This window comes from Perissodus microlepis, chromosome 7 (assembly GCF_051167445.1).
Source record: "Perissodus microlepis isolate ML-2025 ecotype Zambia chromosome 7, ASM5116744v1, whole genome shotgun sequence".
Lineage (NCBI taxonomy): Eukaryota > Metazoa > Chordata > Actinopteri > Cichliformes > Cichlidae > Perissodus > Perissodus microlepis.
In genome coordinates this window covers 62,601,376-62,618,609 of record NC_140467.1, presented here as the reverse complement: position 1 = coordinate 62,618,609, position 17,234 = coordinate 62,601,376, and the positions used below count along the sequence as shown (strand labels likewise).

Genomic DNA, 17,234 nt, shown 5'->3' with positions numbered 1-17,234 from the left:
TGTGCTGAGTATTAGCTTAATTACCAACTTGAAATAAGATCAAAGTGAAATCTGCTGATTTTCTGACTGACAGGGGCTCAAACACATCTACTAATCCTCTGACCATAGAAGTGCTGTGTATGCAATATGGTCGCTCCACGGATGGTTTGTGCAACATTAAATTAACCCAAAGGTTAAATTTCAAAACTAGTTCAGAATAAAACCATAAATGCCCTCTAGTGGAGGAAGGAGATGATGGCTAACATCCCATTAGTTAGAAGACCGGTTCCAGCATTAAGCCAAAACATCGTTCCCTATTTTATTGTTTACACAATATAGCTGCTTCTTCCTTCAGCTTCACCAGAGTCCACAGAGACTCCTGCCTGCCCTCATCTGTCAGTCTGTCCATCACCACTGCAAACAAGAAGGGGCTCAGAGCCAATCACTGATATAATCCCACCCCCACCGTCATCCCATCTATCAGCTCCTACTCACAGCTCACTGCCGTGACACGGTCCTCATACATCCTGCACCACCTGCCTCACATACTTCACTCCTGACTTCCTGATGCAGGACCACAGTTCCTCTCTTGGCACCCAATCATATGCCTTCTGTAGATTCACAAAGAGCTTGTCTATACTTCTCCATCAGCATGAGCTCACACTGCAGCTCACTGATCATCACTTTTCTTCTTAACCTTGCTTCAGCAGCTCGTTCTCATATCTTAATGATATTTCTCATGAGCTTTATTCTTCTGTAGTTACTACAGCTCTGCACATCAGTACCAGCACACTTCTCCATTCCTCAGCCATCCTTTCACTCTCCAAGACTGTGTTAAACAGACCGGTTAAAAAGTCCGCTGCCCTCTCTCTTAAACATCTCTGTACCTGCACAGGTATGCAGTCTGAGCCTGCCACTTTTCCAGTTTTCATCCCTTTCATAACAGCTCTCTCTTCCTCCTCACTAATACTCTGCACTTGTTTATATTATGGCTAAATATGTCCAAATTGAAATGTCCATCAAATATTTTAGTGTTGGACTTCACTACAAGTCTTTCTTTCTCTTTTTTTGTTTTTACATCCTTTTATCCTGCGGTATGTTCCAAAGACACAACTTTGACTCTAAGACAAACTGTATCAGTTTCCAGTTTTTGTTGTGTTTGTTCAGTTTTCACATCGGTTAATAGAACGAACGAATGCTTCAGTGCACTGAATTCTATTCTGTGCAAGTTCATCCAAAGCAACAATAATACAGACAACGTTTTTGACACGGTTTAGACTCTATCAGCATTTAAAGAATGAATTCACATTAATGTCATTTACACTAGGGGTAGGTGAAATGCACCCTTCTGTTATATGAGTTACTGATGATTAACTACCTTAAAAAATGTGAATCTGTCAGGGTGCCAGGAGCAGCAGCATTGTTCTGCAGCAGTAGAGCCACAGCAGGGTATACAGGGTCAAATGCAAGCGGTGTTTTTAATGGAGGTGTTAAATAAAAGTACAACATAACTGTTTAACTCTTCAGCAACATTAATAACTAAAGTGACTTATCCTTGTAACAGGAGCTGCACAATATTGTCCTATAATAGAGGTGAAAAATCATTTCTACCTGGGATGTATCTCACTCTCTTTCTATCACATGGAGTGCAGCTGGCACATTCTGCAGCAGAGTCATTTGTTTAATTTTGGGTCGCACATCAACAGCTGCTCGTATCACCTCTAGCGTGTCTATAGTTGTACTCGACAGTGTGTTTTTCCCTCAAGTTTGTTGTTTCCACCTTTAGCAGTTTAATTTTCCTGATGAAACTTGACACAAAATTTCTGTCATGCAGAAATGTTTTACAGGATGTTATCGTGGGTGGTAAAAAAACAACAAAAAGCTGTAGCAATATGTAGTTATTTATTTTTTTATTTGTTTGTTTTTATGTGTATGTTATTTTTAAAGTGTAAATTTGCTAAAAGGATTAATAGAGTGACAGGATATATTAGCTAATATGTAGCTGTTGTGTTTCCAAAAATTAAAAAAACAAAACCAAAAAGAAGAGTGAGGACTGATGAGGGGTCGGTTAGCTTAGCTTGTAATAGACTGATGGAAACCTTAATAGAGCAATATGCAAGTTTTCTAATGAAACTTCAACCTCATCTTAGGCTGAGGCTAATTTTAGCCACGTGAAGCTGCAGATTTCATCTTTGGTCCCAAGTGGCAGCAAAATTTCTTCAGCTCAATTCAATTCAATTCAATTCAATTCAATTCGATTCAATTCAATTCAATTCAATTCAATTCAATTCAATTCAATTCAATTCAATTCAATTTTATTTATATAGCGCCAAATCACAACAAAAGTCGCCTCAAGGCGCTTCATAGATACAGAGAAAAACCCAACAATCATATGACCCCCTATGAGCAAGCACTTTGGCGACAGTGGGAAGGAAAAACTCCCTTTTAACAGGAAGAAACCTCCGGCAGAACCAGGCTCAGGGAGGGGCGGGGCCATCTGCTGCAACCGGTTGGGGTGAGAGAAGGAAGACAGGATAAAAGACATGCTGTGGAAGAGAGACAGAGGTTAATAACAGATATGATTCAATGCAGAGAGGTCTATTAATACATAGTGAGTGAGAAAGGTGACTGGAAAGGAAAAACTCAATGCATCATGGGAATCCCCCGGCAGCCTACGTCTATTGCAGCATAACTAAGGGAGGATTCAGGGTCACCTGGTCCAGCCCTAACTATATGCTTTAGCAAAAAGGAAAGTTTTAAGCCTAATCTTAAAAGTAGAGATAGTTTCTGTCTCCCGAATCCAAACTGGAAGCTGGTTCCACAGAAGAGGGGCCTGAAAACTGAAGGCTCTGCCTCCCATTCTACTTTTAAATACTCTAGGAACAACAAGTAGGCCTGCAGAGCGAGAGCGAAGTGCTCTAATAGGGTGATATGGTACTACAAGGTCATTAAGATAAGATGGGGCCTGATTATTTAAGACCTTGTATGTGAGGAGCAGGATTTTGAATTCAATTCTGGATTTAACAGGAAGCCAATGAAGGGAAGCCAAAACAGGAGAAATATGCTCTCTCCTTCTAGTCCCTGTCAGTACTCTTGCTGCAGCATTTTGGATTAGCTGAAGGCTTTTCAGTGAGTTTTTTGGACATCCTGATAATAATGAATTACAGTCATCCAGCCTGGAAGTAATAAATGCATGAACTAGTTTTTCAGCGTCACTCTGAGACAGGATATTTCTAACTTTAGAGATGTTGCGCAAATGGAAGAAAGCAGTCTTACATATTTGTTTAATATGTGCGTTGAAGGACATGTCCTGGTCAAAAATGACTCCAAGGTTCCTCACAGCGTTACTGGAGGCCAAGGTAATGCCATCCAGAGTATGAATCTGGTTAGATACCATATTTCTAAGATTTTCAGGGCCGAGTACAATAACCTCAGTTTTATCTGAATTAAGAAGCAGAAAGTTAGCGGCCATCCAGGTCTTTATGTCTTTAAGACATTCCTGCAGTTTAACTAATTGGTGTGTGTTATCTGGCTTCATGGACAGATAGAGCTGGGTGTCATCAGCATAGCAACTTGTTGGAATGTTTAATGGTTCAAACATAGAGTGAAATGAAAAGAGCCAGCCAAATGAAGAGCTAGTTAAAGTCACTCCAGTTTGATGAAGAGTTTATCTTCACATTATAGGATCCAGAGTTGAATAACTGCAGCATGCACTGGCACCTTTAGTTGAGCTACAGCCTCGACTGGTCCACGTTTTATGTCCCACGTATATTCTGCCTCGGATGGTGCACGAAATCAGGACACGTGTAGGCATTAGCTGCATCACTGGTGCATGAACACAAAGTCAGACTTATTACAGCAGTCACAGGCAAAGCCTGGATGTGGCTTGTCTATTAGACTTCCAGTGTTAATAATTGCATCACGTACAATGAAACATATTTCACTGCTGCCAAATCTATAATTACCATTATGAGAAATCTGTCCGTGCACCCAACGCCTGCAGATTTTATGGGTCTGCCACTGCTCCTCTGTTCTTCAATAATACAATATATCAGAGTTTAGTTATGGTTGCTGCACGGGGTTGAATGCTGATTAGTGGAGCAAGCAAGGGAATGAATACGTTTAACATTTACCTCAAATTATTCTCTCCTAATGCGTTACAAACGTTCAACTTAGCAATTCTTCGGGAAGTAGCTCATGATTTAATGTTTTTGCTTTGGAATGAGTTACAGCTGTGTGGAGGTAATTTATAATGAAGGCAAGTGATGAAAGATAACTGAGTAAAAGTGCAAGATCATTAATGCTGCTTATTGATCATGCAGGGTGTAATTATGACAAATGAGGGTCAACTGAGGCCAGATGAAGGCAAAAGTGGAAATGCAGGCACGCTCGCTAAGTGTTGCTACCAGAATACTAAATTAGACTTGAGAGGCTGTGTTCATATCACTTCAGGGGGCTTATCAAAGTTCACTGAGCCATGCAAACCTCCATTAATGGCACAATGACAATACTTTGAATCTTTTTGAAAGCTTTATATGAATTCCATTATAAATACAGTACTGGGAAAAAGTCTTCAGCCATCCTTCTTTGTGTTTTGCTTGGAAAACTGGGAAATAGGTGCAATAATGCATTGAAACATATGAACATACATGGAAATACAGTATACAAGGCAAAAATGGAGTAAAATTATACCAGAGGGCCAGCTCCTGATTGATAGAGCAGTACACCAGAACTCTACGATCGGGCAGACATGAGAACTGTCTGGATTGACCACAGGAAAGCCTGTAAGTCAATGCTCCACACATGGTTACTGGAGTGCTTTTCACTGCACTGATGACATTTGTCTAGAACACAAAGTGACTGGAGGCCAACTTTTAACACACGAGTGCAGACTACACAAAGATGATGACTGTTCCTGCTGCTGCTCTGCATATCGCTCAGCTCAACACTAAAAGTAGATGTGAATATAGATTATGGAGTGGAGTGACCATCAGTCACCTCCGGTGCATGGATGACATCAAGCTGTATGCCACGAATGAGCGAGACATCGACTCGCTGATCGTTTAGCATCCGCAAATACGTCAGGAAGATTGCCCCCTGAGATGAGCTACTCCAAGAATCCCCCAGGCAGCTGAAGACAGATGGTGATGAGGGACAGGACAACGATCATGGACAACTAAGTATCTGTATGAGATGTACCATCGACAGACAGAGGAAATGACTGGCATCCAGAAATCCTACCACTGTCACGGCCGAGGCCGCCTCAAAAGAGAAAGGACTCAAATGCTGGACGCCGAACAGCACGTAAGTAGTCTTAGAGACAACGTTTATTTTCTCAGTAAGTGTTCATAAACAGGAAACTGGAATGTGCGTTTAACAAGTGCAAAATGCCACAACTAAACCAAAGGGGTTTTAAGCAGCCTGGGCTAAGTAAGCAATCTGGTGTTGGTCAGTGGAAACAGCAGTTCCGGGGATTGGGCTTGAGGGAGAGTCAAACTGGGTCCGGGGTTAGGGTCAGAGTCATTGCCGCGGGTGGTCTGTAGTGGTGTGGAGGGGTGGGTGGTCCGGGTGAGTGGTCCGAAATTCCTGGCGTTGAGGCAGGGAGGCAGGCAGGTGAGTCGGGTGAACAGCCCGTGGGACTGTCAGGTGGTCCAGCGTCCGGATTGGAGCTCTTCGGCAGAGATTTGTGTCTGGCAACTTGGTGCGTGGTAGGGTTAGCTGAGAATCTGGCGAAGAGAGGTTGAGTGCGCTGGCCTTATGAGTCCCCGGCTTAATTACCCACAGGTGTGAGCAATCAGCAGAACACTGAGGCCCCTCCCAGGGGTGGAGATGCCGACTCGGAGGGAGACACCCTGGCACACACCCGGACCATGACAACCAGTGTCTAGAAAAGGCTGGCTTAAAGGACAGATCATGGCAGCACCACAACAGGACCTAATAGGCAGGTCCATAGAGGCAGGAGTCTACCACAGCTGACAGGATCTAAGTTGCGGACTATGCACAGGTCCCCCATTTAGAATAAATGAAGAATATAAGCTGCAATCTGAGACTGTGTAAGCTGAGGGGGACAACACAGTGGTTGAATGTGCAGAAACGACAACATATGGACTAGAAATCTGCAAGTCTTGATAGCAGCCGACCAAAGGTGGTTGAGAACAACACAGCTAAGGTCTTGTGGAACTGTGATTTCTAAAAAGGACAAGCAGCTGCTGGCTAATCAGCAAGATGTGGTGGCTGACAAGCAACAGAAGACTGCAGTTCTGATAGATGTGACAGGAACAGCAGGAAGAAGGGGAACGAAAAAATCAAGAACTACCAGAGGCTGAAGAAACAACTCGAGGAGATCTGGACGAGTCCAAAGTGGTCTTGGTGGTAACAGGAGCTTTCCGATCTATAACCATGAAACCAGGAGAGTGGCTTGAACAGATTCCAGAAGCAACTTTTGATGCTCTCGTCTATCCACGGCATGGCGCGCATTTGTGTCCTCAATCCAGCATTCAGTTTAGACTAAAAGTTCCTCTTATCATACACAGTGGTTGGTATGTAATGCACTCTGTGCAGAAGTACGACAGTGATCTCCAAAACATACTGGCCTTGCACATCTAATATATTAAAAAAAATGTTTTTGACATAAGAAATGTTTTTGTTAATCGGACTTTAAGAAGATTAAGATTAATCGTCATTAATCTTATATTATTCAAATATAATGTTAGCAAACCACAAATCAGCTACAGATGATCTGATTTCACTGCCAGCTTACATCAGCTGATACGCTACACGTCCAACTGGCAAAGCTCGTAGAAAGTTGCTGCACTTGTTCAAGCTGCTTTGCAACCCCCCTCCAATGAAAGGGTCCTGACTGAAACATAATTTTCCTTACAATGAGCGTTCAAAGGAGCTTGGAAAGAAAAGAGACTGGGTGAGCATTAGACTCATGGGAATTGATGGGATGAGTTGATTTAGTAAGTATATAATTAAATTAGTCAACAGTAATTTAGGTATCAGGTTAAACTGTCTATATAATTATCATCAAACATTTATAAGCCACATTATTCTAAATATTACAGCTTTTTCTGCTGTTCAGTCGAAACCTTTTTTTCTTTCTCTTTGTGGTATTGTATAGTCTTGAATATAAACATGTTGATTGATTTTCTGTTTGGCGATCATCAATCCATCATTCATTTTGATCTCAAAATTCTCAGTTCAATCACATAATTGTTTTTATTTAACAGCGTAAAGTAAATCAGGGCTCTTCCTCCTCACTTGGCTATATTTTATATGAAAACACGTTGCATGGTGTGGGCCAGGCTAATTGGGCTTGGTGGGCTTGATTTAATGATTTCATTTTTTTTTCTTTTTTTTGAGTGCTTAGAAGTCATCGCATATGTACATATAACACAGTAAGGTGCTTTTCAGATCCTCCCAACTCCTGTTGTAAATGAGCTCATCTTTCTTCCAGGTCAGCAGCAAACTGTGGCTCATTAAAAAGAAACAGAGAGACTAGAGAATCCAGGCTGATGGTAATAATGAATAGAAAAAGAAAAGCAGCAGCCGTAGCCTCCAGGCAGGATTACAACACAGAAAAATCACAACCAGGAAATGAAGACGTCCGCTGTTCCACTGCGGGCAGATGGCATATACGTGTGCCGTAAATATTCTGTGCATGTTTCTGTCTGTGTGAATCAAGGTCTGTGTGAAGTCACTCAGGAAGAAAAGGGGAGGCAAGAAAAAATGAAAATGGCTCCAGGGCTGGAAAAGTGAACATAATGTGAAAGAGCCTTAACTCACTTACCGATCACAGTGAACGAACGATGGACAGCCCTCGACCTAGAAACACAGTCAGACCAAGAATCATAAAATACAATGTGTCTGTGAAGGTTCTCAGTCATCCAGGTCATCGTAGTCAAAGGAGCTTGTAAAGAAAAGCGTCTGGACTTCTTTAAGTTACTTGAAGACGTTTCACCTCTCATCCGAGAAGCTTCTTCAGTTCTAAGGTCAAATGGTGGAGAGTCCCAGATATAAACCTAGTGGGAGTATCCCCCCACAGAGGGACAAAAGGACCCCCTGATGATCCTCTAATCGCCTGAGCCAAGGTGTGAAACTGGGTGTGGGTCCCAATCAGCCAGAGTTTCGGGTGTGTTCATTGTGAAACCTGGCCCCACCTTATCATGCGAATTCCTGAGGTCAGATGGCCCAGAATGTGAGTGGGCGTTAAGGCGTCTGGGAAGGGATCTCAAAACTGGATTATAGATGGCAGAGAGTTGGTGTCGTAAACCCCCGCCTCTGTTCAAAGATGGTCGCTCACAGTGGACATAGATGGCTTCTTTCACTCCTCTTTCAAACCATCTGTCCTCTCTGTCCAAAATGTGAACATTGGCATCCTCGAAAGAGTGTCCTTTATCCTTAAGATGCAGATGGACTGCTGAGTCTTGTCCCGTGGAGGTGGCTCTTCTGTGTTGTGCCATGCGCTTGTGAAGTGGCTGTTTGGTCTCTCCAATGTAGATGATGCCCAGACCCAGACCTCTACATTGGAGAGACCAAACAGCCACTTCACAAGCGCATGGCACAACACAGAAGAGCCACCTCCACGGGACAAGACTCAGCAGTCCATCTGCATCTTAAGGATAAAGGACACTCTTTCGAGGATGCCAATGTTCACATTTTGGACAGAGAGGACAGATGGTTTGAAAGAGGAGTGAAAGAAGCCATCTATGTCCACTGTGAGCGACCATCTTTGAACAGAGGCGGGGGTTTACGACACCAACTCTCTGCCATCTATAATCCAGTTTTGAGATCCCTTCCCAGACGCCTTAACGCCCACTCACATCCTGGGCCATCTGACCTCAGGAATTCGCATGATAAGGTGGGGCCAGGTTTCACAATGAACACACCCGAAACTCTGGCTGATTGGGACCCACACCCAGTTTCACACCTTGGCTCAGGCGATTAGAGGATCATCAGGGGGTCCTTTTGTCCCTCTGTGGGGGGATACTCCCACTAGGTTTATATCTGGGACTCTCCACCATTTGACCTTAGAACTGAAGAAGCTTCTCGGATGAGAGGTGAAACGTCTTCAAGTAACTTAAAGAAGTCCAGACGCTTTTCTTTACAAGCTCCTTTGAATAAAATACAATGAATTTATTTTTCAGTAAGATCCAGAATGACTGAGTCCATAAACAGCAGAAACGTCATTAAAGAGACCCAGACGAAAAATGATATTCTTATAGGCTATAGGACCTACAGGACCAGAAGGTTTTTTGAGGTCCAACTCTGATGTTGAATAGTCAGGCCTGGCTAGCCGTCAGTTCTTCTAAAGAAAAAATGTTGGATTGTTCCTTCTGTGCAAAACTGAGGTAACTATTTCCCTTTGGCACAGAGGCCTTTTGTTTCTTCAGATTGTTGCCACAGAGTTACAAGCATGCGATTGTCTAAAAATCACCTCATTCAAAGACGTCAAAGACATAGTGATGGCCATTTACCATTTACATTTGAGGTGCGTTTGGATCAGCAGCCATTGTCAACTCCAGAAAGTCAGTCACACCACCAGGATCGACTGTCTCGGTCACAGCTGCTGTAAATATTTCAGATAGGAGAGGCTCCACTCTCTGACCATAAACTACACCTGTGACGAAATATCATCATTACTTTTTGTGTGTTCTCATCTTTTTCCTTGGGAAATACTCAGTCTCAATTTTTTAACTTTAGGCGCAAATGAAATCACCATCCTGCTGTTTTGCATACTAACAACTCCCTGTGTTCTTCTAGTAACATCAAATACCTCTAATCTGAAAATACTGGCCTTTAAAAAAAGGCACTACAGGTTAGTGAAGGTTTTTTTTTCACAGTCAGGTTAATATCCATGTAAAGTTGTGATTGCAGTTGGTGGAAACACAGCATGACTGATGTACTTTTTACTGGTCCCAGCATAAGGAGCCATCAGTTGGGTTGGCCATGATGTCATCAGTGTTTTCTCCAGAACAAACAAATATACTCTGTGTGAGATTGGTAGTTTGTCTCTTTATTTTTATTCTGAATTATAAAGAGAACAAAGTCCGAACTATGATGAAACAATCCTTGTCCAAAACCAGTATGTGCACATATTTGTCCACAGATACCTGAAAAGTGTATCGCAGCCACTGACAGTGTCGTCTCATTGTTCTTTCCGTCTTATACAATTAGACATAATGGTTCGGCCATATTCAAGACGGTGTTCTCAGCAGCGCTTCCTTCCTGCTGCTCATCAGTTTAACTCAGCCGGTGTCTTCCTGCACTGCCTTTCCTAGCATGTGGAATTATGTCAATACAGCATGTGTGAGCTTTTGTGGAGTATTGTCGATTAGATCAGTCACACAACAGATGTCAGAGATCCTACTTCTGCTAACGATATGCTTAAATCTGTGTGTGTGTGTCTCTCCAGTGGAGCTAAAGGAGCATCTGCAGAACTTTGTGGATGAGACCAATGCTCAGCACGGCCCGGGGTTCATCAAGGTGGTCCGCCATGATAAGCAGGAAGGACTGATCAGGTCCAGAGTGAGCGGCTGGAGGGCAGCTTCTGCCCCTGTTGTCGCTTTGTTCGACGCACACGTGGAGTTCAACACTGGATGGTGAGCAGCTTTTTTCACTTAAAGCAAGCTCCGTGCAGCTGCTGGCTCACGCTGGCAGCGAGTGTAGTTTTAAGGACATTTGCAGCCAAAGACATTGTGAGGTCCACAAGAGAACAGGATTCTCTCAGCATATAGCACAGGGCCGATGCTAATGGCATATAAATAACAATAATAACTTTTCAGAATCTCCTCTAAAGAATGGGATCATGCAGGTGCATTTGCAACACCAGATTTGCACCAATTCAAGCTGAAAATAGTTCCCAACAAATGGACAGTTTACTCCTGCTTTCAAAAATCCACAATGGCTACAAGCTGAAGAAAACAATACGAGTATATAATCACAAGGCGTATGGATTTGAAAAATAAAGCCACTGAGAAAGGTGGGGGGACTGCACTCCCTTGATTTGTAGCTTTACTGCAGAAATAAACATGTTCACAGGTTTTATGTCTCCACAGCTAATTTAACCCTTCATAACAGTGTAAACTGGTGTAAACCATAAGTGTATTACAAGCCCAGCCACCCACCATCATGAACCCTGTTCATTTCAGGTGTTGTCAGGATGGTGTACAAAAGGGTGGCACCTAAAGCTGGAGAAAGAACCTGACACCACCACTGCAGGCCCTGCTAACACCTATAAAGCCTCAACACTGCACCTAAGTCATAATGAGACTCAAATGACTTCTCTTAAAATGTTAATAGGTCCACTCATCGCTTTAATCACACTCTCAGTCCTGATATATGGTGCATGGAGAAACTGAACACTTAATAGTTTTTCCTGAAGATCCTCCTTTTCTTAACAACGTTTACATTTAGAACACCGGACCACACAACACTGGGGAAGTCAATCTAAAAGTACTGCAGCAAAATTTTAATTATTATTGCTTTCAGTAACATATGACCAGCTACTCGTACTCCATGCTTTGCTTCCACAGTGAAGTGTGTTAGTTAGTGGTGCTGCAGGCTTAAAGCAATAAATCAGAGAGGTTTGTCTCTCTGATAGAATTCACAAAGGTAACACGTGAACTGGAAACGGCGTTTTACGTAGTTTCTTACTCTACCAAAGAAGCCCACTGTGAAGCCGAGACATCATCGACGGAGGAAAACAGGATTAACCTCTGAGCCCTGGATTTCTCCATGAATTTCTTTAAAATTTAATGTGAAACATTAGAGAAAAAGAAATCATAGCTTCCCACAGATGTCACAGATACATCATTGATTGATTCTCTCCACCTGATCCAACATGTCCATTAGACCCTCTCCCTACAAGTCTCAGCATTAAATAATGCTTTGATTTTAAATATCATCAACTTATCTCTGTTAAGATTATTACAGACCACGGGCTTTTAACCTGTATCTGTGAGGAACCCCTTAACACACAGATGAAGCAAATATCCCAGACTGCCTTCTTTCATGTCGGATCATTAGTTAGAGTTGTCTCTGTAATATCGTAGAGTCTTTACTTTGCAATGTAAAGCACCTTGAGGCAACTCTCACTGTGAATTGGTGCTATATAAAAACAATTAAACTGCACTGATTGCACCAGTGTAAACTAAAGAGAATATTATAGGTAATGCCCAGAAAGGAGGCATCTTTTTCCTTCTTTTATTACAGCAGCGGTTGAAGAATTTCAGCACACAGTGGAAGAAATAATCTATTTATAAGCTGATTCGTGACGGGATCGCTGCATTCCTCCGTCACTCTGACTACTATAACAAACTTGTGGTGCTGTAACCCATTTTCTCACATATTCATCAGTCAGACAGGTGCAAACCTTCAGTTCCAGAGAGCCACAGAGGCTCTGACATACTTATTTGAATTTTAGGCCACAAAGTTAATCGTGTGAAAGGCTGGCAGTGAGGTGATTTAATTCCAAACACCCGGGTGGATAAAAGAGATGAAGTGGTTGAGGTATTCTGCTAAATAAAGGGGTGCTTAATTAAACCTGCAGCGCTCTGGTTACACACTTTGTCTTTGCTCCGATCAACAAAGAAACACATCTGCAGTGACTCCATCACAGAATCACTTAATCCAAGTAGAAATAAGAATCTGCTCAGTGAAACCTGAACTAAATTCTGCTGCGTGAATGTTAACGATAATATCTTTGCTGTGAATATCGACACAACGACGCGCCAGAAAACAAAATAAATAAAGTTTGATTTTTAGCATTTCATACTTTCCTCTTGTAGGCTTTAATAAAAGGTCATTGTGAAAGGAATAATCCTCATGCGGGCTGACATTAAACCAAGACACCTTAAAAGGAATTATAACAACAACCACAAAGTAAAGGCGTCTGAGGTAGTGGCTCGTCTGCGTGCTCATTCTTGGAAACGTGTTTTTTCTGACAGTGTCGAAGGAAACAAATATTTGCCAAAATCGTGTTTGTGATGAAAAGGAGAGATCGGTATTTGCATTGTGAAATCTGATTTGTCACATCCCTTCAAAGGAACTCTGAGTCTGAATGCATGTGCAGCTTTTTACGCCTCAGTCTGAAGGCTGACGGGGGGGGGGTTGTTGTCACGGAGAGTGGGCGGGCATCTGTGAACACGATAACGTGAGAAAAAAGGCAATCTAGGATTGTCGAAATGGTACCGCACAGACGTTTTGCACCTTACTGTCAAGGTCAGACGTCACGTTTACTGAATGCAGGTTACTTTGTGTCAGTTTAGAAACATAAAATCCTTTAACTTGTGGGCAGCGCTTGTTGTTTACACTGAAACACGATCTGACCGGCGACATCGAGTGGTGAGACATCTCTGTTCAGTCGTTTCAGTTTGAACCCGAGCGTAACAACATTACAGACATTACTCAAACTGTACATCAAAGAAAAGATCATCACATGAGAGAGTGATGTGTGTGTGTGCGTGTGCGTGTGCGTGTGCGTGGAGGAGGGGTCTAATTGGCTTATAGACTGCTGAGCTGAGTGACCCGACACTCCTCTGTGATCAGGAAGCTCAGGATCTGACAACTGCTTGGCTTTCAGGGCTACATTACTCGTAATATTCCTTCTTTCATGTTTCTTAGGGTGATTAAACTCGCTATCTAAGGACATTAAGACTTCTTGAGGGTCAGAATTGCTGGCATAGCATTGGGTTTTAGTCGTTGCTAATATCCAGCAGTATTCGTGAGCTCGGTTTGCCATCTTAGCACATCAAATGCTTTGGAAAAGAAGCGCCGGGAGCATAGGTGCTCGTCTTTTCAAAGTTCTCTTCCTCCACAAACTTTAAAATGTTTTATCAAAACAAAATCAATTTAAAAGTTATTATTTACATGTTGTTTCTTTTATTATTTAGAATATCAGAACAGATCACAGTCTTCATTTTATTCATACATACATACATTTTTCAGTTGCTTCATAAGAGACACTTCTGGGCCAAATAAGAGTTTATAAATATGTTTCCATAGTGATGATCACTGATGCAGACATCACCTCAGATGCCCAAACCACCTCCATGTGGAGGAGCTGCTCTTCTCTCAAATTATCTGTAAAGCTGAGCTCAGCCGCTCTGCAGAGGAAACTCATTTTGGCCACATTCTTTCGGTCACCAGTCAGAGCTGATGACGATAGGTGAGGGTTACAGCACAGATTGACTGCTAAATTGGAAGCTTTGCCAGTGCTGAGCTCTCTCTTCACCCCAACAGCCTGATACGAGGCCCGCATTAAAGCTGATGCCGCACCAATCCGACTTTTCACCTCACGCTCCACGTTCCCATCACTTGGGAGTAAGATCATGAGGTAATCCTTCACTTGCAGCAACAGAGAGAGAGATTCGTTGTTTATCTGGCTGTAAATAATAACAGCATGATAAAAATGCGTTCTGGAAATGTGAAAAAAAAAAGAACACAAACGTCTCCGCTTTGCTATCACAAGTACTTAGTCAGTAGCCCAGAATAACCCAATATAAACAAAGGCGATGGTTAAAAATCATTCTTCTGTTTGAACACATTTAAACCTAATGTCAAGAGAGAGACTGAGTCCTCACACAGTTCCTTTTCATTTCCATTCAGCGGTGTCACTTTCTTAGTGATGTCGTATATAAATCATTGATAAACTTTAACACATGAGGACAACTTTGACCTACGGAGCTTACACCTCAGTGCTCCAGTTATGGCTGCATGACTTGGAAACATGTTTAATTCAGCGACTAAAATGCAACACTGCGCTGCGCGCTTTGAAGATCGGTCCAAAGCCTTTGAAGCTGCTTTCTGAGGGTTTTGATGTTTCTGTGTACAACTGGTTCAAGCTGGAACTTTCATATGCAGCTCACACTGTTGTTGCCAATAGTTTCAAATCAGGCCTCAGATAAAGGATTGATAGAGGAGTCCCTCGGCAGTGAGATGCTCTCGAGGTTCACTGGAGGTTGAGTCTTTCAGAAGCAGAGATGTGGACATGTTACCACTATGTGAATGACTGTGTGAGCAAATAGTTTAGCAACAATATGCTTCAGAGTATTTGTGTGAGGAACTTGGGGATTTCTTCATCTACAGAACCAAATATCACAGAAAGATTCTCACAATCTGCAGAAATCGTGAGACGCTTCAGTCAAACCGTCTCAGGAAATGTGAGAAATGTTGATCGGAATAATTCAGCAAAGAAATTAAATGGGTCTGTCATTGTTTGTGTTTTTTCATGTGTTTAATCATCATCCAGTTGGTTACTAAATGGTTGTGAAAAGACAGCCACATGTCATCTTCACATACACAGACTAGTAACAGACTAGCATTACTAGAACTTCTGCTTTTCTAAGTAGAAAGAACACTTTTAAGCCATTTTCCAGTTATTTTCATGTTAATTCTTCATGTTAATATGCTGGACTGTCACAGCCGTCACCTCTCTGCCCTTACTGTCAGCACAGTAAACTGAGCAGGATAAGAAGTGTGCTCCATCCTTAGCATTAAAAGAAGAAACAATATCTTTTATTATCAGCACACACATTAGCTTATACACCTGTGAACGTCACAGCAGATCTGCATTCATCTCAGCTCGTCCTCACCAAACCTTCCAGCCTTACATACAAGTCTCTGTAACCCTTTTCCTTTGCCACCTCTCTCCTTCCTGTACACCTAACCTTCCAGTACTCCCGTCTGCCTGATTATCCCACTTTGTCTTTGCTAAACTCTTCCTTTAAATATTTTCCTGCACTTCTTCATTCCAGCACCGAGTCTACATGTGTGTCCTTTTTGCTGGACGGCAGCCTGCAGTAATTTGTTGTCGTTCTCAGCAAGTCTCACACACGCCTCCTGAGCAATCCCAGCCCATTCTTCTTTGTTGAATCTCTCATCTCCTCCAGATTTGATGTTCCTCTGACATGGACCGTGGTCCTCAGTTCTCCCTACAGATTTTCAATGGGATCCTAGTCAGGGCTTCATGCAGGCCAGTACATAACGTTCACTTGGTGTCTGACGCATGCTTAAATGTCCAGATAAGAAAATCCCAAAAAGTAGATTCTTTTCATCTTGATGTAGCATCCAGATAAACAGAATCAGCTTCTGGAGGGAGTTCTTCAGCAGCACCAGCGTATGTTTAGTGCCGTCGTATTGAACAGAAAAGGACAAGAAGAAGAACGACCCAGACCCAGTTTTGCTGCTGACTGCTTGAAGTTTTCATTTAAAGTTGTCACATATCTTTCTTTCTTCCACCGTCACTAGTTCCAAGTTCCAGAAGCACTGAAGCATCCACACAGCATAATACTTCCACCATTGTGTTCCACTGTGGGGACTGTGGTGTTTTATCTAGTTTTATCTACAGAAGTGGACTTTTTCTTGGTGTGCAGCCTCACAGTCTATTCCTCTGCAGGGTCTGGGGTAGTTAAACACATCTCTCACTAGTTTTCTTCCTAAAGTCTTTGAAGTCTTTCTACCTCTGTCAGGCTTGTTCTGTACTTGTGGCTCTCTTTGAATTTCTTGATGATGCTTCTCACTCAGTTCTTGACACTTGGTTGTGATAGATTTGTATATCCATCTCGTGCTTTGTGAGCATCAGCAAGTCTTTTCTCTAATCTAAATTGATTTCTTTGCATGAGGCTTTCAAGTGACAGCTCAAAGACTTGCTGAAGTTTTTATACTGTGTTTACATTTGAAGGTGACCCTCAGCTTTAACTTGTCTTTGGCCATCAGTGCAGAACTAGTGCTAATTGCTGAGTTGAGTTAGAAAGGGCACCTGAATCAGGGTGAGGGCAGCGGGCAGTCCTGCATGTAATGATAACAAATCAGACAAATAAGCTTTCCGGTTTACTAAATACGTTTTCCAGGTCTCATCTGCTCTCTTTCCCTTTCTCGGGATTTCAGCTTATTTGGCTTGAGTGGTCTCAGGTGTGTTTCACTGTTATTCTGATATTCACAAAATTTACTCAAGAAGTAAAACGAGATTAAAGTCCATCATTCATACCGGCTTAGGAGACTTTTCTGTGACTTTCTTCGTTGTGTGTGCCACAGTCGTTGTTGTCTGACAGTATTTGCAGAATTGAGTGAATGACTTTCAGTAACTTTTGCATTTTGTCAAAAACTGCCGGTTTTATCAGAGTTAATGTGCTGTTGGGCATGGTTGGAACGGGCTGCCATCATTTTTAATGGATTCACTGTTTAGCTGCACACTGATGAGTAAATCACTTCTGACAGTTCAATCTGCTGTACGGTACGACTCTGCAACAGCA

At 42.4% G+C, this 17,234-nt stretch overlaps 1 protein-coding gene across 2 annotated transcripts in view; it reads left to right on the top strand.

Moving 5' to 3' along the window:
* galnt18a (UDP-N-acetyl-alpha-D-galactosamine:polypeptide N-acetylgalactosaminyltransferase 18a) overlaps positions 1–17,234 on the top strand; it is a 180,961-nt gene that overhangs the window by 96,595 nt on the left and 67,132 nt on the right. For both annotated transcript variants that reach the window (XM_084936564.1, XM_084936563.1), the window contains exon 4: positions 10,397–10,583. In XM_084936564.1, the coding sequence (XP_084792690.1) occupies positions 10,397–10,583 (187 nt within the window). The remainder of the gene's footprint in view (positions 1–10,396; positions 10,584–17,234) is intronic.